General features: G+C 68.3%; 1 protein-coding gene across 7 annotated transcripts in view; it reads right to left on the reverse strand.

Moving 5' to 3' along the window:
* LOC117643051 (flocculation protein FLO11-like) overlaps nt 1–16,050 on the reverse strand; it is a 37,940-nt gene that overhangs the window by 16,487 nt on the left and 5,403 nt on the right. For 2 of the 7 annotated variants that reach the window (XM_034381695.1, XM_034381694.1), the window contains exon 1: nt 10,363–10,704. The exons of 2 other annotated variants lie outside the window; for them this stretch is intronic. In XM_034381695.1, the coding sequence (XP_034237586.1) occupies nt 10,363–10,423 (61 nt within the window). In that variant the 5' untranslated portion in view covers nt 10,424–10,704. Of the gene's footprint in view, nt 1–5,332; nt 5,901–10,362; nt 10,706–16,050 lie in introns of those variants that run through there. 3 more of the 7 variants (XM_034381690.1, XM_034381689.1, XM_034381691.1) reach the window with 2 other exon arrangements.

Here is a 16,050-nt window from a genome sequence, read left to right on the forward strand (position 1 = left end):
GATTCGAGTCCCCATGGCCGCCAGGGCGGTCGTCATGGCGTCGCGGAACCGCCCGGCCGCCAGCCGCCGCCTCCCCGTGGCCCCCGCCCCGACGGTGACGCGCCAGTCACCCGGAACGGACGGAACGGCGCGACCCCCGCGGAAACAAAGACGATTTGGGGCGTGGCGGCGGCGCGCCGGCGTGGGCGCGGTGCGCCGGAAGCAGCTCGCCGTCGTCGCGGTGCTGGCCCAGTGCTGGCCCCCCACAAGGTGGGCCAGTCCGCGGCCAGCCCGCCGCCACGTGAAGCGGATTGATAAGCGCAGCACCGCGCAGCACGTGCCCGTTGCATAATACTAATACTGATTCCGAGAGTCGTTTTCGTCGCTCCGTCTCTCTCGCACCTATACGTGAGTGCGGAAGGGACGGAGCGATGAAAACAGCGGAATCAGTCGGCATTGATTGGCAGATGCAGTTCAAAGGCACAAGGCAAGGCACGCCGCGGCAAGGGAAGAGTCAACGCTCCCAAATAGGGCCGCCTGTTTGGCACCGCGGGGACACGCGGGCCTAGTCCCCATTCAGTCGCCCCGTCTCTCTCGCACCTCGACGGGACGCGCCATGTGTGCGAGAGAGACAGGGCGTCGGAACCACTGCGCGGCGGCGCGCGGCGGCCTGTTGGCTGTTCCACTGTGTTCCACGTGGTGGCGATGCCTTGGCGATGACGCGGCCAACGGGCACGATAATTTTCCGCACGGGCGGTGCGGCGGGCCGGCGGGGCCACGGGCTCATTACCCTACGCGGGGCGCCTCGCCGCGGCCCCGCTGCGTCGGACGACCAGTAATCGTCTGGCCGGTGGGGAGGGGGGGGGAGGGCGCAAACAACTCGGCCGTCATCGCGGGGCGGGGCGGGGCGCCGTGACTCCTCCGCTCCGCCTCCACCTTGGCCAGCGTGGCCTGCTGGACCGGCGCCAACTATCTGGCCGGGGCGGAAGGGGGCGGTGGCGGTCCGGCCCGGGATGGCCACGGCGACGCCACGGCACGGCGACGCGACGCGCCTCCGACCGGCGAGGTGGCATTCTGGAAGCGGACCGGCAGCCGGCCGGCGAGGGCGGACATCTGCCAGCCATCGCACCGCCTTTGTCGTTTGGGGAAGCGCCGCCACGCGAGCACGCGAGCAGCAGGCGATGCTCCCTTTGAGCGGCGACGCGGCGACGCTGCGGCACCTCCACGGCAAGAGTAACGCGGCCTGCACGAGGCTCGGGGCTCGGCGAGGCGAAGCGCGCGGCGCATGGCGAGGGCCTGGCGGGCGGTTGGTTGGCGCTTGGCGGCCTGGCGCGCCGCGCTGCCGCGCCCCACCTGGGAGGCGGCACTCATTGACAGGTTGCGGAGGTGCCCCGGCCGGACGGGGCAGGGGGGGGGGGGCAGGCAGACAGTTCGCCGCGAAGGCGTGGCGTGGCCTCAGGTCCGCTGGCCTTGCCGCCTTGCCGATGCCCGTGGACATGAATGAGTGTTGTCGAGACGGGACGGGACGGGACGGGACGGCCCTGCACTCGCACACGTGACTCGGCGAACGAGCGAGCGAGCGCGGAGGCCGGGCGGCGCGGCCGGAGCGCTCGCGGTTCGCGCAGCACACCGAGCTGCACACCGCGTGCCGCGCCACCACACCGAAAAAAAGAAATAAACAGAGGCGGCACGCACTGTTTGCGAGATCACACGCGCGTTTCCCAACGACTGCGCGCTCGCTGCAGCGGAGCGACTCCGTCGCTCTGTCTCACTCGCACCCTTGCAGAACGCCCCGAGAGTGCGAGAGAGACAGCATAGCCGGCGTCATTCTGTTTCTGCGCCGCTCGAGCGCTCGGCCGCACGGCGCGCACGGCACACGTAGAGCATCGATTGCAGTGTCGCGCCTCGGTATCGCGCCACGCCGCGTCGCGTCACTTCCGCCAGGAAAGGACGACGTCGACGACGACGACGACGACGACGGCCACCATGTGCCGAGCGCCGCGAGCGCAGCGCCTCGCGGGCCGCGTCACTGTATCATGTACACTGTAACTGTTGCCGCCCGACGCGGCGAAGGAGAGGTGGCCGCGGAAGGTGCACCGGCCGGTTCGAGCTAAAAACAGCGGGCGCGGGGCGGGGAGGGTGGGTTAAACGGAGCGCACGTAACGACGGCTAGATAGTGCGGCGCCGTGTGAATGTGTGCGAGTGCGAAAGCCCCCTCCCTATTTATCGGAATCCTTCGCAGATCGTACGACGGTGTTCCGAACGGGTGTACGGGCGGCGGGGCGCGGCGGACTACCCCACGCCACGCGGGCAAGGCCCCGCCCGCCCCGCCCTCCATGCCCGTGTGATCCGGACTTATTTTTAGAAGGACGCCGACGGGTTTGGCGAGGCGCGGCACGCCGCACCGGTCAGGTTCGTACGTGGATAGCCGGCTAAGGCCCCTGGGGCCGGCTGAGGCTGACTGCCGGCCGGCTCGGCTCGGCCGCGCCGCGCCGCGGCTGTGCCACGCTGTGCTGGCGGGTTCGCACCGCGCGCCGCGCCACGGACAACACAGAACCGGTTCTGGCGCCAACGCGTGCCAGCGGAGAGGACCGAGAGGACGCCAGCAAAAGGGGGAGGGGGAATTTGAAACCGGGCAGAGCAGAGCCTAGGACAACACCGGTCCGGAGCGAGGATCCCGGACAAACCGTGTGGCGGAGGCCACCACGCCGCCAGGCCGCCCGGCCGCCGGGGGTCCTGAGGACAGTGTCCTGTGGCCACCCCCGCCCACGGCTGACAGAGAGCAGAGGGGGGAACCTGAAAAATCGTTCCATCACTCTGTCTCTCTCGCACCCTGATGGATCGCCCCTCGAATGAGTGCGATAGAGAGGGAGAGAGAGAGAGCGGCGAAAGGATTCGGGATCAGTCTCCGGCACGACCGTCGGGCCAGGGACATTCCACGCGGCACGCGGCCAGGCGAAGGCGAGGGCGAAGGCGAAGGTCCGTTCTAGAGCTGCGTCGCCCACCTTGGGCGAGGAGGAGCAAGGTTTGGTCGGCAAGGGTGCTTCCCCGGCGACGCGAGGCGCGAGGCGCAGGCTGGCGCGGCGATAGCGAGGTCCATGTGCGCGGCGGCGCCGATAGCCAGCAGCAGACTGATTCCGAGAGTCGTTTTCGTCGCTCTGTCTCTCTCGCACTCCCGGGGAGTCGCGTCTTGGTGCGAGAGAGACAGAGCGACGAAAACGACTCTCGGAATCAGTTTGCAGAGTGATTCCGAACAGTGCTGTCGTCGATTGTCCCTCTCGCACCCGTTTGGGACATCCCACGAGAGCGAGTGAGAGAGAGACCGCCGCTCCGAATCGGTCTGCAGGCCTGTTTGCCCACCAGCGCAACGACAGCGCAGCGACAACGCGGTTCGTTTTATTTTCGACGCACGACTAGTGCCGCGCAGGGCCGCGGGGGAGGGGGGGGGAGGGGTGGGGAGGGGTGGGAGCGTGCTGGGCTGGGTCAGTGATAACAGCCTGAGGTCGTCGGCCTCGCCCCGCCCCGCCCCGCCCCGCCCCGCTACGCCACGCCAAGCCGTCCACGCCCTCCATGCATTGACAAGTACGGCGGCGCCATCACAACACGGCCGGCCCAGTCAATTTCTTCTCCCCGGTCCAATAAATAAACACGCACGTTGCGACAGTGAGGCGAGGGCGGCGCGCGGAGCGGCGTGGCCACCACCACCACCACCACCACCACCACCACCAGGCGGCGGGGATGCTCTGGACGTGAGGGTCGCGGGTTCATACGCTGGGTCCGGCCCGGCCGGCCGGCCTGTTGTTTGCTGGTGACACGGCGCGACGCCAGTGCCGTGCCGTGCCGTGCCGTGCCGTGCCGGGGCTTTGGTCTGCGCCATGGCTGCCCCTTTGGCCCATGCCCCTTCCCCTCCCCCTCCCCGCTCGCGTTGGCGCGGCACGGCATTGGTCCACGTGCGGGGGAACCAGACATTGACACAGTGCCGCGCGGCGCTGATAGCGAGGAACATGGGAAAGAGAGAGAGAAAGACAAAAGGCAGAGAGGGGGCACGCCTCGCGTAAGCCTCGCGACAGTGCATCAGCGCCGCGGTGCAAAGGCAATCCGATTCGAGCGGTCGAGCGCGAAGACGACTGGCTGGCCAGTCAGGCCATCGCCGATTCCGGAGGGAACCGGTTCCGGTGTCGCCAGGAGCCACGAGGGCCGCGGACACGGCGGACACCCATGCCGCCAGCCAGCCAGCCAGCCTAATCCTCAAAGTGCGCCGCAGCTAACGAGCAGAAAGGCAGAAAATCAGATGAATGACGACGAACGCCGCAACCGGCAAACGCGCCGCCACCGTCGCGGAGCGCGGAGGGCACAAACACCGCGATAATACACGGCACGGCGGGCTGCGTGGGCCGTGGGCCGCCAGCTAGCGGCGGGGGAGGGGAGGGGGGCGGAGACAGAGGGAGAGAGAGGGGGAAGGAGAGCAAAGTAAAGCAAAGACCTACGACGTCCAAGGGCACGGGGCATCGCACCGTGGCTGTGTCGTCGCGAAGGGAAGGGCTCGTGACTCGTCAACACGCCGACGACCATCTCGCGGGGGTTCTCTCTCGCACTCGCGGGGCGTTGCGCTGCGGCGCGAGAGAGACAGAGCGACGAAGCCCCGTTGGCGGCGCAGGGCCAGGTACCACACACCTTGCAAGCTCGCGGCGTCGGCCGGCTCTGGCCAAGGCTTTGGCAGTGCAGTGCCCCTCCACTCCACCGCAAGACGGTGTGGGCGGCCCGAGGCCCGCGGCGGCCATGCGCGATTAGTGGCGGTGGCGCTGCAGCGAGTGAGTCACCGTATTAGCGACGACCGGAAAAAGGCATGCATACAACCTGCCTCAAGAAGACCGCGGCCCCATCTCTCCGGACGCGGGATGGGGAGGGGGGGGGGACACTGCGTGCAGTCTGCGTGCCCGCGGTGGCGTTACGAGGCGGGGCGCGTCGCGTGTTATCTTTGGAGCGGTTGCGCAAGGCGCCCGACTTGTCCACAGCAGCCTCGGGCTAGCGGGGGCGGTGGGTCTGTGTGTGTGTGTGTGTGTGTGTGTGTGTGTGTGTGTGTGTGTATGTGTGTGTGTCTCTACGAGGGAGTGAGTGTGTGTGAGTGCGCGCGCTCGAGTGAGGGCATCGGTAGGAGGACCTTCGCGGGTTAGCGATAGTTTCGGCAGCGGCACGGTCTAACAGACACACAGACACACGCACACAGCGGCGCGGGTGCTGTGTTGTTTGCCGCCTTCACGTGAGCGTGTTTGCGGCCGTGGCACGCCACGCCGTGCCCGATAAGCCCGCCAGGACGACATGGCGACGTCGCCGAGTGAGTGTCATACCGTACCATTGGCGAAGAAGTGCCTGATCCAGGTCTTCTTGGGACGCGGCGGCGGCGGCGCCCAGTGCAGCTCGCCCTTGTCCGGCTGCGCGCCGACGGCGTCCGGCCCGTCAGGCCCGTCAGGCCGGGCCGCGTAACGCCGCCGCTCCTCGTCCTCGTCATCCTCGTCCTCGTCGTGGAAGCGGCCGCGGCCCACCATCGCGCCCAGGTCCTCCTTGGCCCTGGCGGAGGCGGAGGCGGACAGCAGCGCGAACGACTTGGGGGCCTCGCCCACCAGCACACCCATTATCGTGGCACTCCGAGTGGCACTCGGGGGGTCGCACAGTCGCACGCACGTCGGCGCCGTCGGCACTGCACTGGACACTGGACACGTCACTGGGGGACAGCACCTCGGCTTGCTTCGCGTGCTGCGTCACATGGGGGTGGTTCAAGTAGGGCTAGACGGGGTGGCTGCCTGCACTGCCCTCGGCACTGCCGCTCGGCCGGTCGCCGGGCTCCTGTCGTGGCTGGGCGCCAACACTGCGTTGGCTGAGACGGCTCGCCCGCTGTTGCGCCCGACCGTGCCGTTTGCGCCGCGCTGCCACCGAGCACTGAGCCCCCGCCGGTCGAGACACCACACCGGCCCGCCCGGCCCGGCGCGGCCCCGCGCGGCGCCCCCACCACCACTAGCGCCCTGCCGGCCGGCCCGCCGCGGCCGCGCCGCCAGTCTCATGATCTCCGACGTCACGGCGCGGCTCCCCGGCCGGCCCGGCTGGGCTCGCAAACCCCTGCTCGGCTCGGGGTGACAGCTCGGGGTGACAGCGAGGTGCACACACTCGCACTTGTTGGGGTTCGTGAGGAGGCGCCAGTCCCGCCGGTCGGGGCGGTTTAACGGACGAGCTTTCCGAGCAGGAGTCCCAGGACGCGAACAGCGGCTGGAACTTATTGATCGACTTTCCGTGATTGGATAATGCGGCCTTCTTATGTATTTTCAGGTTGCGTGTGCCGCCGGGGCGGGGCGGGGCGGGGCGGGGCGGGGCGGGGCGGCCCGCTCTGCTCCTGATGGGGCGCGGACTCAAATAGCCCTCGCCAAGCGCGACCAGCGCGACGCCCATTGTCACCCCGAGCAGGCGAAGCGCGAAGCAAGCGCTGCGTCGCGTAATCGAACGGGACGGGGGAGAGAGAAAAATGCCGAGGATGGGGCCGAAGACGCGGACCAGGATGGCGACGGCAGGAGGTGACGTCACAAGACGCCGCACAGTGCCTCTCTCTCTCTCCCTCGCAGACCTGAGGGGCACCCGAACGCCCAATGGAGCGGCGCCACCAAGGTTCGGATTCGGAATGACTCCGCCAGCGTCGACGGGGCCCTCGTGTCCTCGTGGCCGCCATTGCCAGTGGGTCCTAGGGGCCGCCACGCCGCCGCCAGGGCCGCCAGGGCCGCCAGAGCAGCACGATGCAGGGGCACGGCGCGGCGGGGGGCCAAGGGCGGAGTGCGAGAGAGACAGATCAACGAAAGCGACGTGCAGCGAGACGACCAGCACGACCAGCAGCAGTGCGAATGTCGGAGGAGTGCGGACCCGGACCCCGACCCGGCCGTCGGCGAGGGGTGTTGGGGTTCTTCTGGCCTTCTTGGGAAATCCTCGGGAATTCTTGCACGCATATTTCGGTCCTCCGCTCTGCCAAGGCTCGCCGTCGTGGAGCACGAGACCGCGGACTCACGTGGAAGGGCCACGAACGCACTGCGGCGCGGTGCCACTCGTGCAGGCACACTGCAGACTGATTCCGAACAGCGACCGGTCTCTCTTGCACTCATGGCGCGTGCCGCAGGGGTGCGAGGGAGACAGAGCGACGCTGCCCGTGGTGGCCGTTTTGGCAGCGCCTCGTCGCCCTGGCCGGGGCCCTGGCCGGGGCCGCGGTGGGCCGCCCTGCATCCCGAAGCCGAAGCCCTGGCCCACATTCCGACACCTTCAAAAACCGAGCGGAATGATTAAGACGACAAACGTGGCCAAACGGCGTGCGCGGCATGGCTGCAGCATGCCGGCAGCATGGCTCCCGAGCGGCGCGGGAATCTTATCGAGGCGGTGAGAGTCCTGCTGCTTACGCAGACGCGATCCTGCGGCTGTAAAAACGACAGGCAACTACGACAACAACTACTGCGTCGCCGAGGATGAAGAATGCCTCGGACACGCGGTGGCTATCTGCTCAGGCAGGGCTTGAGAGGGAAAGCGTTTTATAGCGTCACGGCGCGATTGTGTGTGTTTGTGTGTGCACACGGAAAATGGCGCAACTGTCTGTCGAGTCCTCTGTCAGGACTCGCGCTTGCGGATGGAAGGTCCGCGAACCTCGTGGGTCTGTCTATCTCTCTCTCACCCGATTGGTGCGCTCCGTGAGTGCGAAGGACAGGGACGAGGACACGCCCTCCTCGCAGTGTAGGATAACCGGGTGACCCACAGTGGGCCAGATGACCGGCGGAGGTGGCCAAAACTCTAGGCGCGTTTTGAGCTCCAGAGTCGCTAAACAGGCCTCGAACCGAACGTGTGACCCCACAAATGGATTCCTCGTTCAGAGAGCAATCCATTTAGCGAGTCTGGAGCTCAAAACGCGTCTAGAGGTTTGGCCGCCTCCACCGTTCTTCTGGCCCACTGTGTGACCCGGCCCGCCTGCTGCCCCCAGCAGCACCCCGAGGCGGGGTCGGCGGTCGGCGTCGGTGTGGGTGCTGCTTCTTACCCCATTCCATTTCCAGTCACGTTACAGTGTTACCGCTCCAGAACTACCTTATTCCGCGCGCCAAAACTTACCCCGAGGAAGCGGCAGGCGGCAGCAAACTCAATAGCCGGCCATAAAAACGAGTTGGCGGCGAGTTTGGGAACGTCGTCGGTGGGAGTTACCCCACAGTGCACCCCCTCCGCGCTTCCCTCGGCAGGTCTGTGACCTCCACCCTAAATCCTAAACCCCGAACCCCAAACCCACGGGCTAGGCTAAACCGGCCTTTGAACATTGAACTCCGTTATCGGGTACGTGATCGCCAGCCGGGGCGCGCGACCGAACCTGCCAGCTCGCGGAGGGCGACGGGACGGCGGGGTGGGGGCGGAAATGGGGAAGGACGTTACTCCACTGCAGTGCTGCAGCCCGCGCCCCGTGCCGGCCTTTCGGCCGCACGAGACTAGAGACGAGGGCTGGTCGCTGCATTATCGCCACGGGCCGCGCTCTCTGCCTCGCTGCCTCGCTATCGTGCGTTCCGTTTGCCCACTCGACTTCCCGACAGGCGGCGGCGAGGCGAATCTCTCTCGACCCCTGCGGGGCTCTCCATGAGTGGGAGCGAGACAGAGCGACGACGGCAGTGTTCGGCAGCACAGGCCAGCACCAGCAGCATGGCCGAAACAGCGGCCCAGACGAAGCCGCCCGGCCCGGACAGCGTGCACGGCGGGCAGGGTGGCCGCGGCGGGGCGGGGCGGGGCGGGGCAGCTTATCAGGCTTCGCTGCTTCGCTCTTTACTCGCGGTCCCAGATAAGGCCAGCCGGGCGGCCACGGTGTGAGCGTGAGGTGGTTTTCGCGGACCGTTTTCATTGTACAACCGCGTCGGCGGGTCACGCGGCGCGGCGCTGTGCGGCACGCCACGGCGCGGCTCACGTGAGGTAGGCCAGGATCGCGTCGGCACTCGATTCCTGGCCGCCTCGCGAGTCAGCCGTTGCAGGCAGCAGGCTCGGTTTCAATTTCCAAGCTTCCCGCGCGCCGTTTGGGAGACAGGCCAGAATAACTCCCGACGCCCAGTGCGTGTTGCTGGTGCCGCCCCGCCCCCGCCCGCCCCCGCCCCGCCCCGCCCCCGCCCCGCCCCGCCCCGCCGCGATTGAATGGCGAGTGCCGCACTTGACGCGCCCCGCCCCGCGATAAGTGCGTGTCTGTGTGAGTGTGTGAGAGAGTGTACCTGTGCGTGTGTCTGTGGGGTCGTCCAGGGTCCGCGGCAAAACACACGGCAGAGGTAGGGGTATGCGTGCAGGATGCATCCTGGATGCATCCGGCGGCCCAGCGGGTGCAGCAACCCCAAACCCCGCGGGTCAACAACACGGACACCGCCTCGCGCCCGAGGCCGCAGTGGCGTCCAAGGCCGGCCTACCCTCCAGCTGCATGGTCAAGAGGAAGAGTGTCCTGTCCATTTCCGGAGGGGGCTGTCACGTGTCACGTGACGACTGTGACGGGGCGGGGCGGGGTGGGGTGGGGCGGGGCGGGGCTCGGCTTTCGGGCTCCGCGATAATCCACTCCGCAGCTGCCGTATGCAATATTCACGGGGGCCATTAGCATGCCGTGATCTCAAGATGGTCGCTGAACTGGCGTATGACGGAGTGACTGACCCTCCCCCTCCCCTCGCCGAGGGCTCTTATACGTAGAGGGCCAGGGCAGGTACGACAGCCCGGCAGCAGCAGGCTGGCTCCGAACTGCCCTTCCGTCTCTGTCGCACCCACGGGGCCGCATGGGGCGGTGCGTGGAGGTGCGAGAGAGACAGGGCGACGAAGCACTGTTCGGAGTCTGCCTGCAGCCGGCTCCCGGCTCTATCGCGCCTGTATCTATGCCGCACCGTGGCTTCGCACCGCTTCGCACCTCGGCGTTCCACATGCATGAAGGCGAAGGGTCGGCCAGGCGGTCCCGGTGGTCGGAGTCTGACGCGGTGCTCGGGCGTGAATGCAGACGGGGTGAAGAGTCTGACGCGGTGCTCGGGCGAGAATGCAGACGGGGTGAAGAGTCTGACGCGGTGCTCGGGCGAGAATGCAGACGGGGTGAAGAGTCTGACGCGGTGCTCGGGCGAGAATGCAGACGGGGTGAAGAGTCTGGCGCGGTGCTCGGGAAGAGTCTGACGCGGTGCTCGGGCGTGAACGCAGATAGGGTGAAGAGTCGGGCGCGGTGCTCGGGCGTGAACGCAGACCATGGCGTGACTACACTACATGTTTATCGGCCACCATACAGGTGATTTGTACGTGTACTCAGCCCTCGCACTTAAAACAGACCCATCAATGCTGGCCGAGAGTGCTCTCGAGCATCGGTACATCTCGCGAAACTCTTACCAGACGGCCCTAGTTTTGCGCCCGCCAGGAAATTTGGTCCAGCATAGAGGCCAGCGTACATACCTGCAACAAAGGGAAACGAAACTTAGTTGAGCAGTGGACGAAATTCAGTACGAAACACAGGAGAGGTGTTTAATCGGTCTCCAATCTCGCTTTCTATTTCGGGCAGTGTGGGGCCACCGGCCGCCGGTCACCATAATCGATGTGGTGGCCGAGGACCTGAGATTGGCATCTTGCATCCCGCAGGTACACTTCCGATGAAAGTCAGTTTTAACCGAAGAACGCCGATGTGAGCCTTAGGTTGTGAGTGACCCATGGCAATGGGAGGGCTCGGGCCGAGGCTCGGGCCGTCCTGGGGGTGGGTCGGAAGCCCCGGCTGCCCTGCCACCCCCAGGCCGGCCTTGCGGCCCACACCCACCCCCGCACCTGTTGCTATGCCGCCCCCGCGCGCCTCGCAGCCGGCAGACGCTCTGGCCCTCTCGCACCCGCATAAGACGGCCGAAGAAGTGCGAGACAGAGAGGCAGCGCTGTTCAGCCTGGAGGGTAGGCCGTGCCGCCGCACAGGCGCGGCTGGCGGTTGCCTGCCGCCACGGCGCTCCGGCGGGCCCAGCGGGCTCCAAGCTGGACAGACACCTGGAGTGCAGAAGACTGATTTTGTAAGGGAGCGAGTGCTCCGAATCAACCCGCCGGGCGCGCACTACTCCAAGACGCTGTAGGACTCTTGTGGGGGACGGGGCTGGGCCGCGATGGACACCACCCCGCGAGCCCCAGCGGCCCTGGCCCAGGCCCGCGGCCGAGCGCTGCGCCGCTGCGCCGTCACGCCACTACCAGTGCCGCCATCTGTGGGAGGCCGCGGCAACTCAGGCCGCGGCGAGGCGAAGTCGAGGCGCGCGTCGCAGCGCGTCGCCCCACGTCGCGCCGCGGGGGAAGGACAAACAGAGATACCCCGGGCCGCGGGGACGCTGGCGCGGTGGCGCCGAACGACGCACGTCCACGTCCACGCGGCCAGCGGGTGAACGCGCAGAGCGGCGCAGAGCCGGACACGACAGCCACGCCGCCGACGGGCAGCCGAGGGGCGAGCTTGGCCACGGCCAGCATGGCGGAGCGCGGACCGCGTCGACGGACTGCGAATTCCGCTGGCGATTGCGCACCGCGCGGCCCGGCCGGCCGTCCGGCTTAACTTGACGTAAACAAACAGCGGCTTGGTCCTGATAACACACACACGGCCACTCGAGACCCTGGTGCGCCCGGTAGCGCCTGGCAGCGCCTCCGAGCAGTCCTGCCGTCGCACCGTCTCTCTCGCACCCGTGCGTGGTACGCTCCAGTTGGTGCGAGAGAGACAGTCAGCCTGCTGGACACGGTCGGTAGCGGTCGGCAGCGCTTGGTAGGGCCTGGTAGCCTCGCCACCGCGCTCGCTGGCCGGGCGGGCCGGGCATCGGGCGCCGAGCCTGCCGCCGACCTCGTAAATCACGCCCCGCGTCGCCCAATAACGACAACTGTTATTTTGTCGCGGCCTGTGCATGAGTTACGGCGCAGTGGCGCGCCGGGGCACGGGGCACGGAAGGTGCGGTTCACCGGGCCGCGTGTGCGTGCGTGCGTGCGTGAGTATGTTTGTGTGCGTGGCGGCGGTCCGCGGCCACGGTGGCAAGCCGCGCCTGGGACATCGGCAACTTATCTTGCGCGGCTGAGCGCCGGGCCGGGCTCTGTGCCGGCGAGTCGCCCGACCCGGCGGCCGGACAGGACAGGCGGCCGGCATGGCGCGGCGCGAGCAGCGAGAAGGGCTTTCGGCTTTTGTTCCAGCTCCCTCCAGGACTGCGGGACTCCAGGACTCCAGGGCGGCGTGCTGGCTTCGAGGCCGAGAGGAACACAGTCGTGCGGCCATTCTTCGGCTCGACGAGGACTGCGGGGGGGGGGGGGGCATGCAAGCCGGTCCCTGCACCCGGCAAGGGCGGCGTAAGGGGGCGGGGGGAAATCGCTAAGCACGGCTCTGCACGGCGGGGCGGGGCGGGGCGGGGCGAGGGCGCGCTGCACGATCCTCTCGCGAGATTCGGAGGTACGCGGGAGTGGAGAAGGGAGAGGGGGCGTGCACAATAACAAGCGCGTTGAGATCGTCTTCGGGATTGTTTCGGCGTGTGCGACCGGCGTGCCCAGGGTCAACGAGTCGCTCCGAGGCGCGCAGGAGGGAATGGAAGGGAAGGGAAGGGAAGGGCCCTTGGAGTCCACGTGGAAACTGGAAACCCTGCTTGCACTCGGGCCGAGCCGCTCGCTGTGCTCGCTGTGCTTTGTTGCACGAGGCCCTTTCCCGCCAAGAGGCGCGCGGGAGGGGGGGGGGGCAGCCGCGCGGACATGAGTCCCGGGGAACCGGTCCCCCCGGCTTGGCCGCTTGGCCGCTTGGCCCGGCCCGGACGGCACCCTGGAGTACGGGCGTACCGGCCGGCCGGTCGGCTGGAGGCTGCTCTTCCAGCTCGTTCCCCAGCCGCTTCCAGCAACGCGCCATCGTGGCAGACTGCCTATCGAACCTATCCGCCGCCAAGAACGCCGCGATCGTGCCGAGTCCCCGAGTCCCGATGCTTGGAGGCTGAGTGTCGAGTACACGACACGTCACCTCGCCTCGCCAGCCCCCCGCGGACACCGCGGACCCCGCCCTTCTCCCGGCCACGTGCTACCCCCACTCCCCACCCCCCACTCCCCACTCCCCGCGAGCTCCCAGCGCAGCCAGCGCCCCCACCAGCGGCGGCAGCGCACCACGTGAGGCGCGGAGCGGAGCGCGGAAAGCCGGAGTGGGGGCGGCGGGGCGGCGGGGCGGCGGGCACGAGGAAGGCAGTCAGGCCCCTTCCCTTCCCCGCCACGGGGCCACACCGGCACGCCGCGGCGCGCGGTGCAGCGCAGCCCAGCGCCCAGCACGGCGCACTCCCAGCAAAAAAATTGGCGCCAAGCGGCGATGCATTTGGTGCTGCCTGGCTGCCCCTGCCCAAGCCTCGGCCCAAGCCTCACAGCCGTTCGTTCCGCTGGCCTGTCTCTGTCGCGCACTCACGGGCCGCTGCGTGGCGGCGCGAGAGAGACAGAGCTGGCTTGTTCGACTGCGGCGCCCGGGTTCGAATGCCGCGCAGTGCGCTCGACGCGGCGAGAAGGCCGGGGAAGGGGGAGGGGAAGGGGGAGGGGAGGGGGAGGGGAGGGGACGGGCCTGGCGTGCTCTGGAGCTGAAGGGGTGTGAAAGAGAGAGTGAGGGTTGGCGCCACCCCGCCACCCCACGCGGCCCCCGCGACAGCGCAGCCCCCGGCAGCCCCCGGCAGCCCCTTCCACGGCGCCGCCGCGGCCATCCCCGTCCATCCCCCGTCCGTCCCCGTGCAGCCTTGGGTGCTGGCGTCCTGGCGTCGGCTGGAGCTCGCGTCCGTGCACGGCCCACCCTGCCCTGCCTATGACGGCCCGCCGTCGCGGCTGCAGCCTAAGCCCATGCAGAACAGCGCTTCGACGTTCTGTTTCTCTCTCTCTCGCACCCGTGCGGAACGTCCCATCAGTGTGTGAGAGAGAGATGAAGCTCCCAGCGGTGCTTGCCTGTATCGCTCGCAAGCGGCGACTTGGACCGTCCCGGGCGCGGCGTTTGCGCGATACGAGACTTGTTGTTTTCATGCCGCTCGCCGTGCCGCCGTGCCGCCGTGCTGGACGAGGACCAAGTCGCCGTGCCCGCGGGTGCCGCAGGGCAGGCCGCTGGGCCGCTGGGCCGAGGAGAGCGTCACGAGGGCGGGGCGCCGAGCCCAGTCCACTGCCAAACCCGCCACCGCCACCGCCCCTTCACTTTCGCGGGTGGACTTGAAATAGTTGGCTAAAATTACTCGGCTTTCGGCTGGTGGCCGCTGCGCGCTGCGCCCCGCGCGTACCCGCACTGCCGGCGCGGTGGCTGGGGCGTACGACGGGCCGCTGCATTGCGGGAGTGCCCCGTTGGGCGTTCGGCCTTGGCGCGGCACGGCGCAGCGCGGCCCCAAGCCCGAACGCAGCCAGTCGCATTACGTGGCGGTGCCGCGGTGCCGCGGCCAAGCGGTGAAAGTGGCCGGAAGCTGCTGGGGCCTGTTCGCCGACGCCGAATTGGCGCCAAATTCAAACTGGCGCGCGAGCAATCACTGCAGACGCGGAGTCTGTCGTCGACGTCGCCGGCGTGCTGCGACGGCCGTGGCTCCATCTTCCCCGTCCGAACCTTATCTTGCAAGGCCAAGGCCACGCCAAGGCCTCACCGTGCTGTCTGGGGGCAGGTGCGCGGACGACTGAGGGGAAGATTCAGGCCGAAAAGGGTGAAATGATCTTTTTGAAGCAGTGGCCGGCACTGGGCCACGGCCCTGGGCACTGCCGACGCCTTCCCGAGACTCTTTCCCGCCATCACCGTCCCGCGGGCCTTGCCTCCATTGCCTGCGTCGCCTGCGCCTTGGCCTGCGCCTCGTCGTCGCGGCAACAGCGCCCCGACGGCCAAGGCACGGCCAAGGCAGTCAGGGCCCAGCGGTGCCCAACCCGCCCCCCTCCTCCGCACCTTGCCATTCCATGCAGTGCGGTTCGCGGGCCGAAAACAGAAACAGGCTCGCATCGGCAATGTAAACACCCCGACCCCCGACAGGTAGGCCGGCCGCCGCGCGGCTGGGCGGGGCCGCACCACGGATGGCCTACCGGCGCTAGGCCAGTCCTGGTACAGTGACGGGACCGGGGGGAACCGTACAGTGCTGGGCCTGGCCGGTGTGGGACGATGGATGCACCCCCACCATGAACGTATCGGGGTGCAGTCATCGCGCGTGATAGTTGTGCCCCCCGGCGCGATAAATGTACCCCTAATTACACTTCTTTGAACGGAACATTCAATGGCACGACACCGGCCTGGGGCTGCTCACTCTTGGTGCTCGCGGCTCGCAGGCGCCGTTCGGATAGAAGGCTCTGTTGGGGCTCGCGGGCTGCGTCGGGCGGTCCGTCCCCCACCCCACCCCACCCCACCAAATCCGCCTCGCCTCCACGCCTGTGCCGTCGGTTCCGTCGGCCCAGCCACCTGTTCGCAGGGGAGGGGAAGCCAAAGGCCAGGGGCCCAGGGGCGCCCAGAAGGGCTGGGTCCCCGGCAGAGGGCGCCACCAAGCCCGCTGCGACGCGTCCCGCACGCCGACGACGCCGTCCCCTCCCTCCTCCCCACTCGGGGGTGTGAAACACCGCGCGCCGTAGAGATGTTCAATTTCCTGTTCCGCGAGTCCGCGAGTCCCTCCGCGAGTCTCGCGGGTCTCGCATGCCGCGCGGCCGTTGGGCTGGCAAGCTGGCGAAGGGAAGGGCGTGGTCCTGGGGAAGGGAAGGGAAGGGGGACGTTCCCCTCATCGGCGCCTCGCCGTCGTGTCGTCGCCGTCCTTCCACTCCACCTCGATGACATTAGGGGACATGCCCGAGGCCCGGAGGGAGCTGCCCCCACCCTTGTTGTCTTCCCGCATACTGACCCCGATCCGCGCCGAGGCGATCCACCACATGCTGAGAATCAGCGCTAACGAACGTAACGCGTCGCGCTGGCACCGCGCTGCCGCCACGCCGCCACCGAGTCATGCGACTACGTGGACGACGCGCAGCACGCGCGCCACGCACGCGGCCTGCCTTCGAGTGGCCGGGGAGCTCCTCAAGTGGAGCACGCAACAGACCGGCGGCAGGCCTTCCGGGCGGGCGCAGCCCCGGTGAGCC

Source organism: Thrips palmi, unplaced genomic scaffold, assembly GCF_012932325.1.
Source record: "Thrips palmi isolate BJ-2018 unplaced genomic scaffold, TpBJ-2018v1 HiC_scaffold_16, whole genome shotgun sequence".
Lineage (NCBI taxonomy): Eukaryota > Metazoa > Arthropoda > Insecta > Thysanoptera > Thripidae > Thrips > Thrips palmi.